Source organism: Balaenoptera physalus (genome assembly GCF_965194825.1).
Source record: "Balaenoptera physalus genome assembly, chromosome: 19".
Lineage (NCBI taxonomy): Eukaryota > Metazoa > Chordata > Mammalia > Artiodactyla > Balaenopteridae > Balaenoptera > Balaenoptera physalus.
In genome coordinates, this window is record NC_138900.1 from 716,398 (window position 1) to 733,944 (window position 17,547).

Sequence of the window (17,547 nt, forward strand, 5' to 3'; positions counted from 1 at the left end):
CCCGCTTGCTACAACTAGAGAAAGCCCTCGCACAGAAACGAAGACCCAACACAGCCAAAAATAAATAAATAAATTTATATATATATAAAAAAAACTGTCAAAAAGCAACTACAGGGACTTCTCTTGTGGCACAGTGGTTAACACTCCACGCTCCCAATGCAGGGGGCCCAGATTGAATTTCTGGTCAGGGAACTAGATCCCACATGCATGCTCCAACCAAGAGTTCACATGCCACAACTAAGGAGCCCACGTGCAGCAACTCAGAATGCAGTGAGCCACAACTAAGGAGCCCGCCTGCTGCAACTAAGACCCAGCACAACCAAATCAATAAATAAATGTTAAAAAAAAAAGCAATTACAGAGAATTCCCTGGTGGTCCAGTGGTTAGGACTCAGCACTTTCACTGCTTAGGCCTGGGTTCAATCCCTGGTCAGGGAACTAAGATCCCACAAGCCTTGCAGTGCAGGAAAAAAAAAAAAAAAAAAGGCAATTACATATTATTCAGTCATTAAAAAAGAAAGAAATAATGCCATTTGCAGCAACATGGATGAACCTAGAGATTATCATACTAAGTCAGGTAAATCAGAGAAAAAAACAAATATGTGATATCACTTACATGTGGAATCTAAAAAAATAGTACAAATGAACTTTACATACAAAACAGACATAGACTTACAGATAAAACTTATGGTTACCAAAGGGGGAAGTGGGGGAAGGATAAATCAGGAGTATGGGATTAACAGATGGACACTACCATATATAAAATAAACAACAAGGATTTACTGTATAGTACAGGGAACCATATTCAATACCTTGTAATCAACTATAATGGAAAAGAATCGAAAAAAAATATATAGATATATACATATATATCTATAACCGAATCACTTTGCTATACACCTAAAAAAAAGCAATCACAAATGGAAAATTTTGAAAGCAAGCCATGCGGTGCAGCCAAAAAAATAAATAAATAAATAAAATAGGTCTCAAGATATATATATATTTTTAAAGTGAAACATTTAGAGCAATAAATGCTCACATTTAGAAAAAGAAAGACCTCAAACAACTTTATGTCTCAAGGAACTAAAGAAAGAACAAATTACACCCAACATTACCTGAAGAAAGGAAATAAGAAATATCAGAGCAGCAATAAATGAAACCAGAAACTAGAAAAAAGAGAAGATAAAGAATACAAGGAGTTCATTTTTGAAAAGATAAATAATTGACAAGCCATTAGGTACACAAAGAAAAAAGAGAAAAGACTAAAAAATACCAACACCCATTTATGATAAAAACTCTCCAGAAAGTGGGCATAGAGGGAACCTACCTCAACATAATAAAGGCCATATACAACAAACCCATAGCAAACATCATTCTCAATGGTGAAAAACTGAAAGCATTTCCTCTAAGATCAGGAACAAGACAAGGATGTCCACTCTCGCCACTGTTATTCAACATAGTTTTGGAAGTCCTAGCCACAGCAGTCAGAGAAGAAAAAGAAATAAAAGGAATACAAATTGGAAAAGAAGAAGTAAAGCTGTCATTGTTTGCAGATGACATGATACTATACAAAGAGAATCCTAAAGAAGCTACCAGAAAACTACTAGAGCTAATCCATGAATTTGGTAGAGTAGCAGGATACAAAATTAATGCACAGAAATCTCTTGCATTCCTATACACTAATGATGAAAAATCTGAAAGAGAAATTAAGGAAACACTTCCAGTTACCAATGCAACAAAAAGAATAAAATACCTAGGAATAAACCTACCTAAGGAGACAAAAGACCTGTATGCAGAAAACTATAAGACACTGATGAAAGAAATTAAAGATGATACAAACAGATGGATAGATATATCATGTTCTTGGATTGGAAGAATCAACATTGTGAAAATGACTATACTACCCAAAGCAATCTACAGATTCAATGCAATCCCTGTCAAACTACCAATGGCATTTCTCACACAACTAGAACAAAAAATTTCACAATTTGTATGGAAACACAAAAGACCCCGAATAGCCAAAGCAAACTTGAGAAAGAAAAATGGAACCGGAGGAATCAGGCGCTGGGATTTCAGACTATAATACAAAGCTACAGTAATCAAGACAGCATGGTACTGGCACAAAAACAGAAATATAGATCAATGGAACAGGAAAGAAAGCCCAGAGATAAACGCACGCCCATATGGTCACCTTATTTTTGATAAAGGAGGCAAGAATATACAATGTAGAAAAGACAGCCTCTTCAATAAGTGGTGCTGGGAAAACAGGACAGCTACATGTAAAAGAATGAAATTAGAACACTCCCTAACACCATACACAAAAATAAACTCAAAATGGATTAAAGTCCGAAATGTAAGGCCAGATACAACTCTTAGAGGAAAACATAGGCAGAACACTCTATGACATAAATCATAGCAAGATCCTTTTTGACCCACCTCCTAGAGAAATGGAAATAAAAACAAAAATAAACAAATGGGACCTAATGAAACTTAAAAGCTTTTGAACAGCAAAGGAAAACATAAACAAGACAAAAAGACAACCCTCAGAATGGGAGAAAGTATTTGCAAATGAAGCAACTGACAAAGGATTAATCTACAAAATTTACAAGCAGCTCATTCAGCTCAATATCAAAAAAACAAACAACCCAATCCAAAAGTGGGCAGAAGATCTAAACAGACATTTCTCCAAAAAAGATATACAGATTGCCAACAAACACAAGAAAGGATGTTCAACGTCACTAATCATTAGAGAAATGCAAATCAAAACTACAATGAGGGGACTTCCCTGGTGGTGCAGTGGTTAAGAATCTGCCTGCCAATGCAGGGGACACGGGTTCGAGCCCTGGTGTGGGAAGATCCCACATGTCGCTGAGCAACTAAGCCTGTGTGCCACAACTACTGAGCCTGCGCTCTAGAGCCCGTGAGCCACAAATACTGAAGCCCGTGCACCTAGAGACTGTGCTCTACAACAAGAGAAACCACCGCAATGAGAAGCCCGCACACCACAACGAAGAGTAGCCCCCACTCGCCGCAACTAGAGAAAGCCCACATGCAGCAACGAAGACCCAATGCAGTCATAAATAAATAATTAATTAATTAATAATTAAAAAAAAAAAAACTACACTGAGGTATCACCTCACACCAGTCAGAATGGCCATCATCAAAAAATCTACAAACAATAAATGCTGGAGAGGGTGTGGAGAAAAGGGAACCCTCTTGCACTGTTGGTGGGAATGTAAATTGATACAGCCATTATGGAGAACAGTATGGAGCCTCCTTAAAAAACTAAAAATAGAACTACCATACGAACCAGCAATCCCACTATTGGGCATATACCTTGAGAAAACCATAATTCAAAAAAAGTCATGTATCACAATGTTCATTGCAGCTCTATTTACAATAGCCAGGACGTGGAAGCAACCTCAGTATCCATCGACAGATGAATGGATAAAGATGTGACACATATATACAATGGAATATTACTCAGCCATAAAAAGAAACGAAACTGAGTTATTTGTAGTGAGGTGGATGGACCTAGAGTCTCTCATACAGAGTAAAGTAAGTCAGAAAGAGAAAAACAAATACTGTACGCTAACACATATATATGGAATCTAAAAAAAAAAAAAAAAAGATTTTGAAGAACCCAGGGGCAGGACAGGAAATAAAGACAGATGTAGAGAATGGACTTAAGGACACGGGGAGTGGGAAGGGTAAGCTGGGACGAAGTTAGAGAATGGCATGGACATATATAGACTACCAAATGTAAAATAGATAGCTAGTGGGAAGCAGCCACATAGCACAGGGAGATCAGCTCGGTACTTTGTGACCAGCTAGAGGGGTGGGATAGGGATGGTGGGAGGGAGATGCAAGAGGGAGGAGATATGGGGATATATGTATTTGTATAGCTGACTCACTTTGTTATAAAGCAGAAACTAACACACTATTGTAAAGCAATTATACTCCAATAAAGATGTAAAAAAATAATAAAATTAATTTTGCAAAAAAAATCAGAAATTAAAGACACATTACAACTGATAACACAGAAACGCAAACAATCATTAGAGACTACTATGATGAGTTAAATGCCAACAAACTGAATAACCTAGAAGAAATGAATACAGTCCTATGAACAAACAACCAAGACTGAATCATGAGGGAATTCCCTGTTGGTCAAGTGATGGCACGAAAAAAAAAAAAAAAAAAGAAATGAATGGGATGAAAATCCCAGGACCAGATACATTCACTGGTGAATTCTAGAAAACATTTAAAAAGAATTAGCATCAATCCTCCACAAACTTCCAAAAATTGAATAGGATCAACAACCTCCGAACTCATTTTATGAGGCCAGCATTACCCTGCTACCCAAGGACACTACATGAAAAATGCAGACCATTCATGATGAACACATAAGCAGAAATCCTCAATAAAATACTACCAAACCAAATTCAACAGCACAAGAAAAAGATAATATACCCTGATTAAGTCTGAGTTACCCTTGGGATGCAAGGATGCCTCAAGGTACACAAATCAACGTATGCAATACCCCACCACCCTAGCAAGTGGAGTATAAAAATCATATGATCTTTTCATGATATAAACTCTCAACAAATTCGGTACAGAAGGAACGGACTTCACCATGATACACTCCATATAATATGACAACTCACAGCCTACTTCATATTCATGGTAGAAGCTAAAAGCTTGTTCTCTGTAAATCAGGAACAAGACAAGGACGGTCACTTTCTCATCACTTTTATTCCACAGTGTACTAAAGTCTACACAGAACAATTAGGCAACAACAAGAAATAACAGACATTTAAATCTGAAAAGAAGCAGCAAAGTCTTCTCTGCAGATGACATGACGTTATGTATAGAAGACCTTAAAGACTCTCCCACCAAACTGTTAGAATGAATAAGCAAAATCAGAAAGCTGCAGGATACAAAATCAACATACAAAAATCACTCGCATTTCAGCACAATAACAATGGACTATCTCGAAAGAAACGAAGAAAGCAATCACAGTAATAGCATCAAGACCAATAAATACTTAGGAAGAAAGTTAACCTAGGAGTAGAAAAATGTGTACAATGAAAATCATAAAACACTAATAAAGGAAATTAGAGATGGAAACAAATGAAAATACATCCCATATTCATGGATTGGAAGAATTAGTATTGTTAAAATGGCCATAAGGGAATTCCCTGGCAGTCCAGCGGTTAGGACTCCGTGCACTCACTCACTTCTGAGGGCCCAGATTCAATCCCAGGTCGGGGAACTAAGATCCCAAAAGTCTGACTTTACTGGTGACGCAGTGGTTAGGAATCCGCTTGCCAATGCAGGGGACACGAGTTCGAGCACTGGTCCAGGAAGATCCCACATCCTGTGGAACAACTAAGCCCGTGTGCCACAGCTACTGAAGCCCACGTGCCTAGAGCCCATGCTCCGCCACAAGAGAAGCCACCGCAATGAGAAACCCGAGCACCACAACGAAGAGTAGCTCCCGCTCGCCGCAACTAGAGAAAGACCGCATGAAGCAACGAAGACCCAACGCAGCCAAAAATAAATAAATAAATCAATAAATTTACACAATAGCAAGGACTGGGGCTGCAGGAGAGAAAAGATGACAGTGCAAATACCCCAGCCTTCTACCTACCACAACAACTACACAGAATACTGGGGAAGCAAGCTGTCCCTACACCACATGGGTGGACAGAACACGTCCTTTGGAAAGGGGGGTGAGGGTGAGGCAGGATACAGAGCCTAGCCCAGGTCACTGGGGAGGGTGAGGGTCTTACCCAGCGAGGATATAAGTTCGTAGCTCTCCAGCATCACACTGAGGTACAGGCGTCTCTGAGCCTCATCAAGAAGCCTCCACTCCCCCCAGGAGAAGCGCACAGCAACATCCGGAAAGGTCACACCACCCTGTCATGAAGGGGAGAGATGAAAGCTTGAACATTCTCCCTCTGAGAACCCACAATCCATCTCCTCATATATCTATTCCAGTCATCCTCTACCAGAGATCCCCACCTGAGAGAGGATGCCAGGCCCTGCTGCAAGTGATGCCCTCTGTCTCCTCACAGCCCATTAATCACTTTGTTCAGTCCTCAGCATAACAGGTAGGGGGGCACATAGATGCCATCTAAGCTCTGGGCTAGACCTGCAATGTCCCGTCCCTCCAGCCAAGCAATTCCCCTGGGGTCTCTCAAATTGTGGGAATCCAGGCACAGCCAAATGTAAGCTCATGCTTCACCGGTAAAGCCTCAACACCAGGGCTTGGGGGCCATCAGCTCACACTTCCTCTCCATGTACACATCATTCTGTAGATGACATTTCTCTCACAATTTCAGACCCTACAGTTGCGCTTCCACAGCACTGCCACATCCCTGCACCACACCATAGAATTCTCCCTGAATACACCCACACATTTGGCTCTTGGCATCCAGAGAGGGCTTGAGAAATTCAAACAAGATTCGGTACAACCCCAGTCCTCTGATGGATCCAACACCAGAGTAAGCCACAAACGCTGCTTAGAAGATCTCCCCAACTGCCTCTAATCCTTGCTTCAGTATCAGCCACCCAGAACCACGTGTGAATTTCATATTCCCTCAACTCTCTTCAATTTTTTTACTGCCAGTTTTGCCCCTTCAGCAACCACAACACTCCTCTCTGTCTCCACTCAACCTTTGTAAAACAAAAACAAAAACAAAAAAAACCCAGTCCTAAATATCTCCCTGCCAGGCACAGTGACCCACAAATGACGACATTTGCCACAGGCCGTATCCACTAGCAAGCCTCAAATGTCCCAGACCCCGTCAAAGCTCACCACAAAATTCTGGAGAAGCCACATAGTAGTAATACTAAATAAGCAACAGCCCCAGTCTCACTGCCTTCTTGTCTCAATTACTCCTAAGTCTCCTCAGCCGTCACTTGTCCACTCATCCCATGGAAACCTCGGCCTCCCACCAGATCAACCTCTCTCCCATACCGTTCCCACTGCCACTTCTCTACCTCACTTGGGTTTTCAATGCCCAGCAAACCCAACCAGGCCCTGAGCCAGAGAACCACTCCTTAGCACACACCAGTCTTTCTGACCTACTAATACCGTGGCCACTATAACCTGCATCCCCCCTAAATGTGAGACAGCTCCACCCTGGTCCACAGAGTAGACATCACTTTTGAAAGGTTCCATTCCTGAACGCCTTCCCCCGTTTTCCAGACCTGCCTGTCCAGCTGCCCACTTGTTGCCTACACTCACTCTTCTCTGAAAGATCTCAGACTCTTTAACAGAGCCAAAACAATCTTGTGATATTTCCAAGGAAAATTAACCTGCTGCTAACGTCCCCATCCAGTTGATGAAGCTTTCATCCCTTCGTCTAATAGGGCCAAAAACCGTCCGGTCATCCATCACTACTTCCTTTCTGTCATCAGCAACACCCACAATTTGGCTTGGCCCTTCTCCAAAATTGGATCCAGAACTTATCACACTCCAGGACAGTCACTCTGGTCCATCAACACTCACCTAGGCTATTGCAATTAATCTTCCTGTGTTTCCTGCCTACCCCCTTACTCCCATAGTCTTATCTCTTGTCTGCAACTAGTTGTAGCCTCTTTTGATCTGAGGAAGACCACCTCCCACTTGCGATTCAAGCCTCATATTACTTGTATAACAGATGGCCAACTTCTCAAGCAGCAACACTGCAGGCTTGACTCTGGCCTCGCTGCATCTTGTTTCTAACAGAAAGGACAGAGTTGCTGTACCCTGGTCCCGACCTCCAACCTTTCCGTGTATCCTCCTCTCCGCCTGTAACCCTCTTCTACACGCGACCACACACTGTCCGTCGGAAACAGAACTCCACCCACGATCACCTCACCGTCCTGGACACCGCGGCCGGGGCTAAGGGCAAGTGAGCAGGCGCCCCGCACTGGGGGCTTCAGTGTCTGGTGGGGTGAGGGCGGTGAGGACCCAGAGAACAAGCGTTTACCTGAGGCGGGTCCCTCAGCGCCGCCGCCATCGGATTCTGTGGTCTCAGAGGACCGGGAACGGCGGTCCTTATCACGGGTCTGGCGCGCGGCACCCCGGGCTGCATCGCCGTACCTGACACGCCTCTGTGCAGCGGGGACACAGCCTCCTCTCGGACCTTCCCGTTCCCGGCCAGCGAGCCAACGGGAGAGACGCCAAAATAAGCGCGACTTGGCTGGCTAGGCGGTGTCCCTTTCCTCCCTCACTACTCCGTGAGGACAACCACCCGCGACAGAGGACAACAGTATCCGAGCACAGTTCCCTGCTCCGCCGGACCTCCCACCAAGCAAAATGATCGCCAGGACAGGATGTCGGAAGTCCCGCCCGTGACGCATGCTCACTCGGGGAAAGCCCTCATCCTGATCCCTCATTGGTTCATGCCTGGTGTCTCTGTGCCTAGGCTCTTCCGGGTAATATTGTTCTCAGAGCTCTGGAGACCTCAGGGAAGGGTGTTCTCCATCCTTACCGCCAGAACGTTGGCTGGGAGGTACCCCTAGGAATGCGGGAGAAATGTTGCTCCTACCCAGAGGGAGGGGCTTTGCTCCTTGTGAAAGGCGTGAAGAGACGTTGTTTTAGACTCCTTGAAGTTCAGCCTGCTCTCAGAGGACAAGTCTATTATTTTAGACGTTTCCAAATTCTACTACTGTGTGGGCAGAGAATGTTGCCCCCCCCCATTCCACTTCTAAAAGGATCAAGCCAGCCCCCACTGCAGCCGTTCCCCAAAGGTGTGCCCTGAGGGGAAATCAGGATGGAGAAAGGCAGGAAGTATTCTGTGATTTGGACAATGACCCTTAATAGTTAAGATGCATATCTAAGGACCAATTTCAAGGAACCCAGATTCTTGCATCTTCTCATACACAGAAAAGCACTGAAATCATTAACTTGAGTTGTCTGTTCTTTGTGATTACCAGCAATCCCTTAATGTTCGACTACCTGTTTTTTCCAGAAAAAACAAAACAAAACAAAAAAACCTCCTCTATATCCTGGATTCTCCCTTATGGAGCAGTTCCTCAGAGCGATCTGAAAGGTTGTCTCCAGAGCTATAGTCCTGAGTAAGATCCTTGAATAAAACTAGAAACTTTTAGGTTGTGTGTTCCTCTTCAGTCCACAACTGAGGTAAGCGGCACATCATTCGACAGAGCCTTTCAGACATAAATGAGTACATACATAGCTGGAAAATTGATGTTACTGCTCTCAAATACTTGTAGCCTGAAGCATTAGAGTCACTTTTGTGAGTTTCAGTGTGATTGGTTAAGAACAATAGAAAAGATCCCATTCAGGTCCTGACTGGCAAGAAAGAAAAGGGACATGTTAAAAACAAAAACAAAAAACAAAAAAAACTTCAACCCCGGGTTTCAGAACCAAAAAAAAAAAAAAAAAAAAAAATCAACTGAGTAAATTTTTAAAATATAATTGGCTTTAGTGATTGGTTCACGAATCAAGCGTCATCCCATCTAACGAGTAGAGGGGAGCTCCAAAGGGCTACAGAACGGGAAAGGTTTTTTTAAGGTACAAAAAGGAAGTAATCAATAAAAAAGATGATTTCAGGCTTAGGTAACCTACCTATGGGGAATGGAAAGGGTCTATGTGCCAGATTACCTCATCTTCCCTTGGGGGGATGGAGATGGCCCCATGTGACAGATTACCTCATTGGTGCCAACCAGAAAATTCTTAACTGGTTAAGGCTACATTCCCAGGGAAAGTTGAAGCTTCAATTAGGTTAGGTATCAAGGCCCAGTTTTGTGTCATGGCCTATCATAAGTAATGATACCAGATCTGCTTCTGGTTCCACACAAAACCTCTCTCTTGCCTGCATAGTTAGGGATTGTCTCACTCATTGAGGAACACTTTTATCCATGTAATACTTTTTATCCATATTCCCAGATACATGCAATTCCTCTTAGGAATCAAACAAAAAGCAACTTAATTGATGCTATTTTGGGTACCACACAGAAGCTGTGATTTTTCAGTTGGAGTACATATGCAAAAGGCAGCACCTGAACCCTGAAATAAAAGGGTATCCGAACCCCATGATCTCATCTTTCTGCTAGGAAGTGATGATTATTTTTGCAGGCCCTGGTATGACATTTTGTATGTGGAGTTGAGATTATCACAGAAAAACAATTGCAAAGTGTGCATTTCAGAAAGAAGTTAATAATGTTTATGTAGTTCTTTAAAGACAGTAGCAGAAATAGCTCTAAGGACACATCAGTAAAGGGTGAAAAAATTTGAGACATGTTTAGAAGAAAGTTCTGTGAAGTCAAAAATGATAGAATCAAGCTGAGCATGTGATTGTCCTAAACATTAATAATTGTGTGAATTTTGTCTCCAAAATGTGATTCTTTCAGTCCTGAAAACATGGAGCAATACTACTTTGCAGTGATAGTTAAAGAGGAAAAAAAAAAAAAAAAAAAAAAGAGGACATTAAGAGTACCTGGAATAGGGACTTCCCTGGCAGTTCATGGGTTCAATCCCTGGTCAGGAAGGAACTCAGATCCTGCATGCTGCACGGTGCACGAAAAAAAAAAAAAAAAAGTGCCTGGAATAGTAAAAATAAGAGAGAAATTGAGGTGTCATGTTTATTCACTGCTCTAACAAATGATCATTGGGCACACACTGGATTTTCAGGAACTTTTTCTAGGTGCATGGGAGAAATTCAGGCACAGGAGAAACAAAGACCCTGCCTCTGTGCAGCTTCTATTATGTTTAAGGAAAACACAAGAAACATGAAATAAGAAATACTAAATTATATAGCATGTTAGAATATGGCAGTTGCAATGGAAACAAGGAGAGAAGGCGATTTTGCTGAGCAGAGGGAATGGAATGTAATATTACACGGAGCAGTAAGGAAGGACTCCTTAATAAGAGCACCACTGAGCAAGGATGAGCCCTGTGAGGTTTTATGTTGCTGTTGTTCTATTAAAAGATAAGTGAGGTACATTAAAATTTTGAGTAGATCATTTGAGCAAACATCAGTTCAAACTGGACAGCCCCAAACCAAGCTAGGGGAAAGACTTTTGCAGAGCAGGAAGGGAAACAAAGCAAGGAAATTATTTGATTGGCTTTCGCTTAAGGCATAGCCTTATTTGGGAAAGCCTAGTGGGCTGTTTGTGATCAGTTGTTCTTAAGTTTCTATTTCTTCCCTTGGAGGCATTTACAAGAATTTACTCTGGTTCAGGTTTCCCTTCGCTTACAAGGCTGTTAAAACATTGGAGCCACCTCAGTCTAATGGCTTCCTTGTTTAATTACAGTTCCAAGCAAAAGAAGCAGGTGGCTACGTGGTTTCAGTGTGTAGGGCTCCCACAGGTGTCCTCAGGAGGTCCAGTGCTTTTAGCCATTAGCCTGCTTGGCTCACTGCAGAGACTCTCAGTGGGTGTCCATTAGAAAACTTAACTCTGCTTCTCTCTTAGAGTCTGCAGATCTACAGCCCCGCGGACTGGGGCTGAGAGGCAGGCAGCCTGGCCTTCCTGATACAACTTCTCAGTTTCATCTCTGCACTGACCCTATCCATCAGCATCACCTAGGGACCCATTAGAAATGCTAATTCTCAGTTCAGAACTCAGACCTATTGACAGACACCTTGGGAGAAAGGCCCAAGTACCAGTGTTTTAAGAAGCCTCCAGGGGCAACACACCATTGTAAAGCAATTATACTCGAATAAAGATGTTAAAAAAAAAAAAAAAAAGACGAAGCCTCCAGGGGCTTCCCTGGTGGCACAGTGGTTAAGAATCCACCTGCCAATGCAGGGGACACGGGTTCAAGCCCTGGTCTGGGAAGATCCCACATGCCGCGTAGCAACTAAGCCCGTGCGCCACAACTACTGAGTCTGCACTCTAGAGCCTGGGAGCCACAACTACTGAGCCCACGTGCCATAACTACTGAAGCCTGTGCGCCTAGAGCCCGTGCTCCGTAACAAGAGAAGCTACCACAATGAGAAGCCCGTGCACCGCAACAAAGAGTAGCCCCGCTCGCCGCAACTAGAGAAAGCCTGCGTGCAGCAACAAAGACCCAATGCAGCCAAAAATAAATAAATTAATTTTATAAAAACTTAAAAAAAAAAGAAATCTGGACTTGGTTCATCATTGGTTCCTTCTAAGGCCTTTCTCCTTGGCTTGTAGATAGTGATCTTCCTTTCTTCACATGGTCTTAATTCTGTGCGCATCTGTATCCTCATCTCCTGTTTTTATAAGGGCACCAGTCATATTGCATAAGGGTCCACACTAATTACCTCATTTTAACTTAATTATCTCTTTTTAAATTTTATTTATTTGGCTGCGTTGGGTCTTCATTGCTGCGCGCACGGGCTCTCTCTAGTTGTGGTGAGTGGGGGCTACTTTTTGTTGCGGTGAGCGGACTTCTCAGGGCTTCTCACTGCGGTGGCTTCTCTTGTTGCGGAGCACGGGCTCTAGGCATGGGGACTTCAGTAGTTGTGGCATGCGGGTTTAGTAGTTGTGGCGCACGGGCTTAGTTGCTCTGCGGCATGCGGTATCTTCCCGGACCAGGGCTTGAACCCGTGTCTCCTGCATTGGCAGGCGTATTCTTAACCACTGCGCCACCAGGGAAGCCCAACATATGATTTTTTTTTTTTTTTTTGGCTGCACCGTGTCTTAGTTGCGGCACGTGGGATCTTCATTTCTGGTGCGGAATATTCGTTGCAGCATGCGGGATCTTTAGTTGTGGCATGCGGGATTTTTAGTTGTGGCATGCGAACTCTTAGTTGCATGTTAGTTGCGGCATGTGGGATCTAGTTCCCTGACCAGGGATCGAACCCGTGCCCCCTGCATTGGGAGCACAGAGTCTTAGCCACTGGACCAACAGGGAAGTCCCCAATATAAGTATCAATAAGTATCAATCTTTGTTGATACTTATTGAATTCTAGTGTTGTTTAACTGTCTGAGACTCACTTCCTGGATGGCTCCTCATTACTGTTACATTATTGTAAATTTTAACTGAATTATTAAAAGGATATTCTAAGTTTGTTTCTGAAGCTTATTACAGTCAAGCCATTCAAGATGGCTGCTCTCTTGTTCTCTGTACACCCCCTGATTGACCAGTCCCTGCTTCACTCACACGGTTATCCAATCCTCTTAATTATAGGACTTAATCAGTAACTGCTTATGTGCTTGCCCCCGCCTCAGCTGCTGGTTTCCCTGGTAACTGTTGAGGCAGCCTGACGTCAATTCCTCCTGTAAATGGTAGCCTCCTTCTCCCCCAAGAAGCGAAGTTTGCTGCCATGTCCTGCCTGCTGTCACAGTGGGGTGTTGCTCCAGGACCTTTTGCTTCAGTCTTGTAAGATCCCCTATCCAATAAACCATTGATATCTCTGTCACTGACTCTGGGCTGTCTCTTCAGTCTTGAGGCTGGGAAAGTACAGAGCTTGCAGACCTGTGGGGTGCAGCCCAACACACAGTAATCTATCTTTGGATGAAGGTCAAATGCCCTATGTCCTGCAACCAGGAGATTATGCATATTGAAAAAGACATCAGATAAAGGACTCTTCACAGCCACGTTGGAAGGGGCCATATCAGGCCACCTCTCCTGAATGCAAGTCTTTGTTTCTAACACTTGGCTTCAACTAACTGAGACCAGCACTACCAGACCAGGATGAGAAGACTACATTGGAAGTAGACAGCTGACCCAAAATGCCAGACCAGGCCTGTACACTAATTACTTTGTTAATTGCTCAGACGTCTGCTTATGAACCAACTTATTTTTCTTGGGCTCAATAATATTCAAGTTTCAAAAATTCAGTTCAATTGCTGGGTTTGTAACCAATTACCTATGTCCAGCACTTCTGGACTACCCCAGTGGATTTCACCTCTCCAGGGTTCAGACTGGCTAGCCCTTACGGATTTATCTTAGAAGAAATTCTAGTGCTAGTGCTAGAATTCTAATGCTGTGTAAGCCACTCCCAATATCACTAAGTGGGACCCTGTAACATGGCCTATTAACGATAGCTGTTCTGGGAATTCCCTGGTGGCACAGTGCTTAAGAATCCGCCTGCCAATGCAGGGGACACAGGTTCGAGTCCTGGTCCAGGAAGATCCCACATGTCACGGAGCAACTAAGCCCGTGCGCCACAACTACTGAAGCCCATGCGCCTAGAGCCTGTGCTCTGCAACTAAGAGAAGCCATTGCAATGAGAAGCCTGTGCACCACAAAGAAGAGTGGCCCCCGCTCGCCGCAACCTGAGAAGGCCCGCAAGCAGCAACAAAGACGCAATGCAGCCAAAAATAAACACATGAATTTATTTTTAAAAGGGGTATTATCTAATTTTTAAAAAATGATACTTGTTCTGAACCTGGACCCTAAATATTCCTTTTTGCGGGATGTTAAATATATTGGGTCGTTCCTAATGGGATCCAGTGGATTTATGGAACAAGTTTATGGCCTTGGCTCCTCCCGAGTTGGTTAGAAAGATGCACATTTGGTTTCCCTTGGGCTTAAAGTCATCTATGGGTAGCCTCAGAAACAGCCCCTGCCAACTTGCCTTTAATGTGGGCTCACTGGGTTCTATCAGTTTTCCAACATTATGATTATTTGGCCACAGTATTTATTCCTTCACTTAGAGTAGAAGATTTCATTATTCACATAGAGGCGTTAACAAAATTCGCCCAGCAAGACTTAAACGATAGTAATCAAGCCATTAGCTTGCTCAATCAAGCCATTAGCTTGCTCCATGATAAAAGTGATCCTACAGAATAGCATGGCCCTCTATATATCAACTGCTTCCCAAGGGGGAACTTGTGCTATGATCCATGATGAATATTGTGTTTTTATAAAGTCTGATGAGTCTTTTTTTTTTTTTTTTGATGTGGACCATTTTTTTAGAAGTCTTGATTAAATTTGTCACAATATTGCTTGTTTTATATTTTGGTTTTTTGGCTGCAAGGCATGTGGGATCTTAGCTTCCTGATGAGGGATCGAACCCACACCCCCTGCATTGGAAGGTGAAGTCTTAACCACTGGACCGCCAGGGAAGTCCCTGATGAGTCTTCTAAGATAACCCATCTTATAATATATGAAGAATCAAATTTCCACTCTGATTGATCCCAGTTTAGGGGAAATACTAGGAAAATGGTTTGGTTCAGGAGGATCTTGGCTTAAATCTTTACTAATGATATTATTACTCCTATTGGCAATTTTAATTCCAATAATGCATTACAGTCAGGGTGAGGCAACAACCATACATAATGTCTGCCCATAAATTCCTTCATAAACCATGCTTTCACCTGCAAGCCTTCTATAGTATCACCATATTTCTGTAATTATATTGCCCTCTAAGTTTTTTGTTAGCTATTTAAGTTATAACAATACACTGATCATCAGGGCCTAGCAACTGTAAATTTTTTACTGCCCTCAGGTCTTTGTATTACCAATATCAATAAATGTGAACTTGGGGTCCCAGCTGGAGTTCATGGGACCCTGGCCTGCCTATTGCTCAGTCATAATCCTCCACATTTCCCTGGCTGGTTATAATCAGAACAGGTTCTGAAAAGATTAGATTCCTCCTTTTTATAATCTTAATACTTAAAAAATTAGTTAAGACTAGGATGAATTGAATTTGTCCCAGTTATTTGAACAGATTACTTTTTTTAACAGTGATCCATCACAATTTTAGTAGCCACTCCATCTATCTTCTTGTTAATGTCACTTTTAACGAACCACCTGAACATTTTTTTCTGATTCAATTCTGAGGTTTCTTTCATCTTATTTATATTGTTACCTTTCTTCTGAATAATCCTTACCTTTCTCCCCAGCATTAAGCCCCACTCAACAGAGCTGAACAAGGAGATCCATAACATCATGCCTCACATCACACTGTCTCCCGTTTTGTTTTTGTTTTTGGCCATGCCGCGCAGCTTGTAAGAACTGACCCCGAGTCATCGGCAGTGAAAGTGCAGAGTCTTAACCACTGGACCGCCAGGGAATTCCCTGGTCTCCGGTTTTATCGTGGCGTCAATCAGCAGCTGGCTCAGAGGGATGGAGATAAAAGGTACAGTATCATTCTGAGTCATGGGGTGCCATCTACAGCTCTAATAGCCTCTAGCTGCTTCCTTGATGGCTAAATTTTTGCTAGAATAGGAGGTGGGAAGCAGCCAAGGAACCATATTCTTGGCTGATATCCCCTCAGTGTATTTTTTTTTAATTTATTTATTTGGCTGTGCGGGGTCTTCGTTGCAGCCTGCAGGATCTTTTTGTTTTTTGTTTTTAGCTGCAGCATGCATACAGGATCTAGTTCCCTGACCAGGGATTGAACCTGCGCCCCCTGCACTGGGAGCCTGGAGTCTTTAACCACAGAACCCCCAGGGAAGTCCCCTTCAGTGTATTTCATTTGCAATCCATTTAGCAGGACCTACAGACTCCACGTCTCACGTATGTTTTTCCTCCTAGTCTTGAGTGCAGCACTTCTGCAAACTCAACCCAGGGATGCCCTGGAAACCAGCCTGTTAACAAAAATCCTTCCTCACCACCTTCTGTCTTTCTTTCTGCACAATAACCCCTTAGTCATTATTTGAATTAAAATAAGGGGTCATATCAAATATTCTATTCTTATCACCAAGTGCAAACCTTTCACAAGTATTTTTAAAAATTAATTTATTAATTAATTTATTTTTGGCTGCGTTGGGTCTTCGTTGCTGCACACAGGCTTTCTCTACTTGCAGCGAGCGGGGGCTACTCTTCGTTGCGGTGCGCAGGCTTCTCATTGTGACTTCTGTTGCGGGGCAGGGGCTCAGGCGCATAGGCTTCAGTAGTTGTGGCTCCCAGGCTCTAGGGTGCAGACTCAGTAGTTGTGGCGCATGGGCTCAGTTGCTCCGTGACATGTGGGATCTTCCTGGACCAGGGATCGAACCTGTGTCCCCCGCATTGGCAGGCAGATTCTTGACCATTGTGCCACCAGGGAAGTACCCACAAGTATTATAATTGAAGATATTTGCAAGACTCCACAGAGCGGACTCCTATGAGGTTTTCTTAAAAGCAAAGCATGGGAGGGACTTCCCTGGTGACCCCCCGCTTCCACTGCAGGGGGCGCAGGTTCAATCCCTGGTTCGGGAACTAACATCCCACGTGCCGCACAGCGCGGACAAAAAAAAAAAAAAAAAATCAAAGCATGTGACATAGAAAGACAAAGAAAATGCGAGACTATATTGGGGGTCAGAGACCTCCAGGGAGTTTCCCAGACTCTTATTCACACAGTGCTGTGATTCACTTCCAAGTTAAGCCACAGACATCTGAGTGGTGAACTGTGGCTTGAGGAGAGCTCAAGTCAGAAGATACCAGCAGGGATTTTTTTTAAAATTTATTTATTTATGGCTGTGTTGGGTCTTCATTTCTGTGCGAGGGCTTTCTCTAGTTGTGGCAAGTGGGGGCCCCTCTTCATCGCGGTGCGCGAGCCTTTCACTGTCGTGGCCTCTCTTGTTGCGGAGCACAGGCTCCAGACGCGCAGGCTCAGTAGTTGTGGCTCACGGGCCTAGTTGCTCCGCGGCATGTGGGATCTTCCCAGACCAGGGCTCGAACCCGTGTCTC

The 17,547-nt window shown here is 43.4% G+C and overlaps 1 protein-coding gene and 1 long non-coding RNA gene across 6 annotated transcripts in view; one reads left to right on the plus strand and one right to left on the minus strand.

Moving 5' to 3' along the window:
* LOC309648103 (zinc finger protein 154-like) overlaps nt 1-10,554 on the minus strand; it is a 202,525-nt gene extending 191,971 nt beyond the window's left edge. For 2 of the 5 annotated variants that reach the window (XM_082436220.1, XM_082436218.1), the window contains exon 1: nt 7,982-8,009. Coding sequence is in view for 2 of the 5 variants with exons in the window: in XM_082436216.1 (XP_082292342.1) it covers nt 5,795-5,921; nt 7,982-8,086 (232 nt within the window). In the remaining 3 variants the exon portion in view is untranslated. Of the gene's footprint in view, nt 1-5,794; nt 5,922-7,981; nt 8,113-10,453 lie in introns of those variants that run through there. The other 3 variants (XM_082436224.1, XM_082436216.1, XM_082436219.1) reach the window with 3 other exon arrangements.
* Nucleotides 10,555-12,191: 1,637 nt separating this feature from the next.
* LOC309648358 overlaps nt 12,192-17,547 on the plus strand; it is a 263,978-nt gene continuing 258,622 nt past the window's right edge. The window contains exon 1 of the long non-coding RNA XR_014256632.1: nt 12,192-12,459. This is a non-coding gene — a long non-coding RNA (uncharacterized lncRNA). The remainder of the gene's footprint in view (nt 12,460-17,547) is intronic.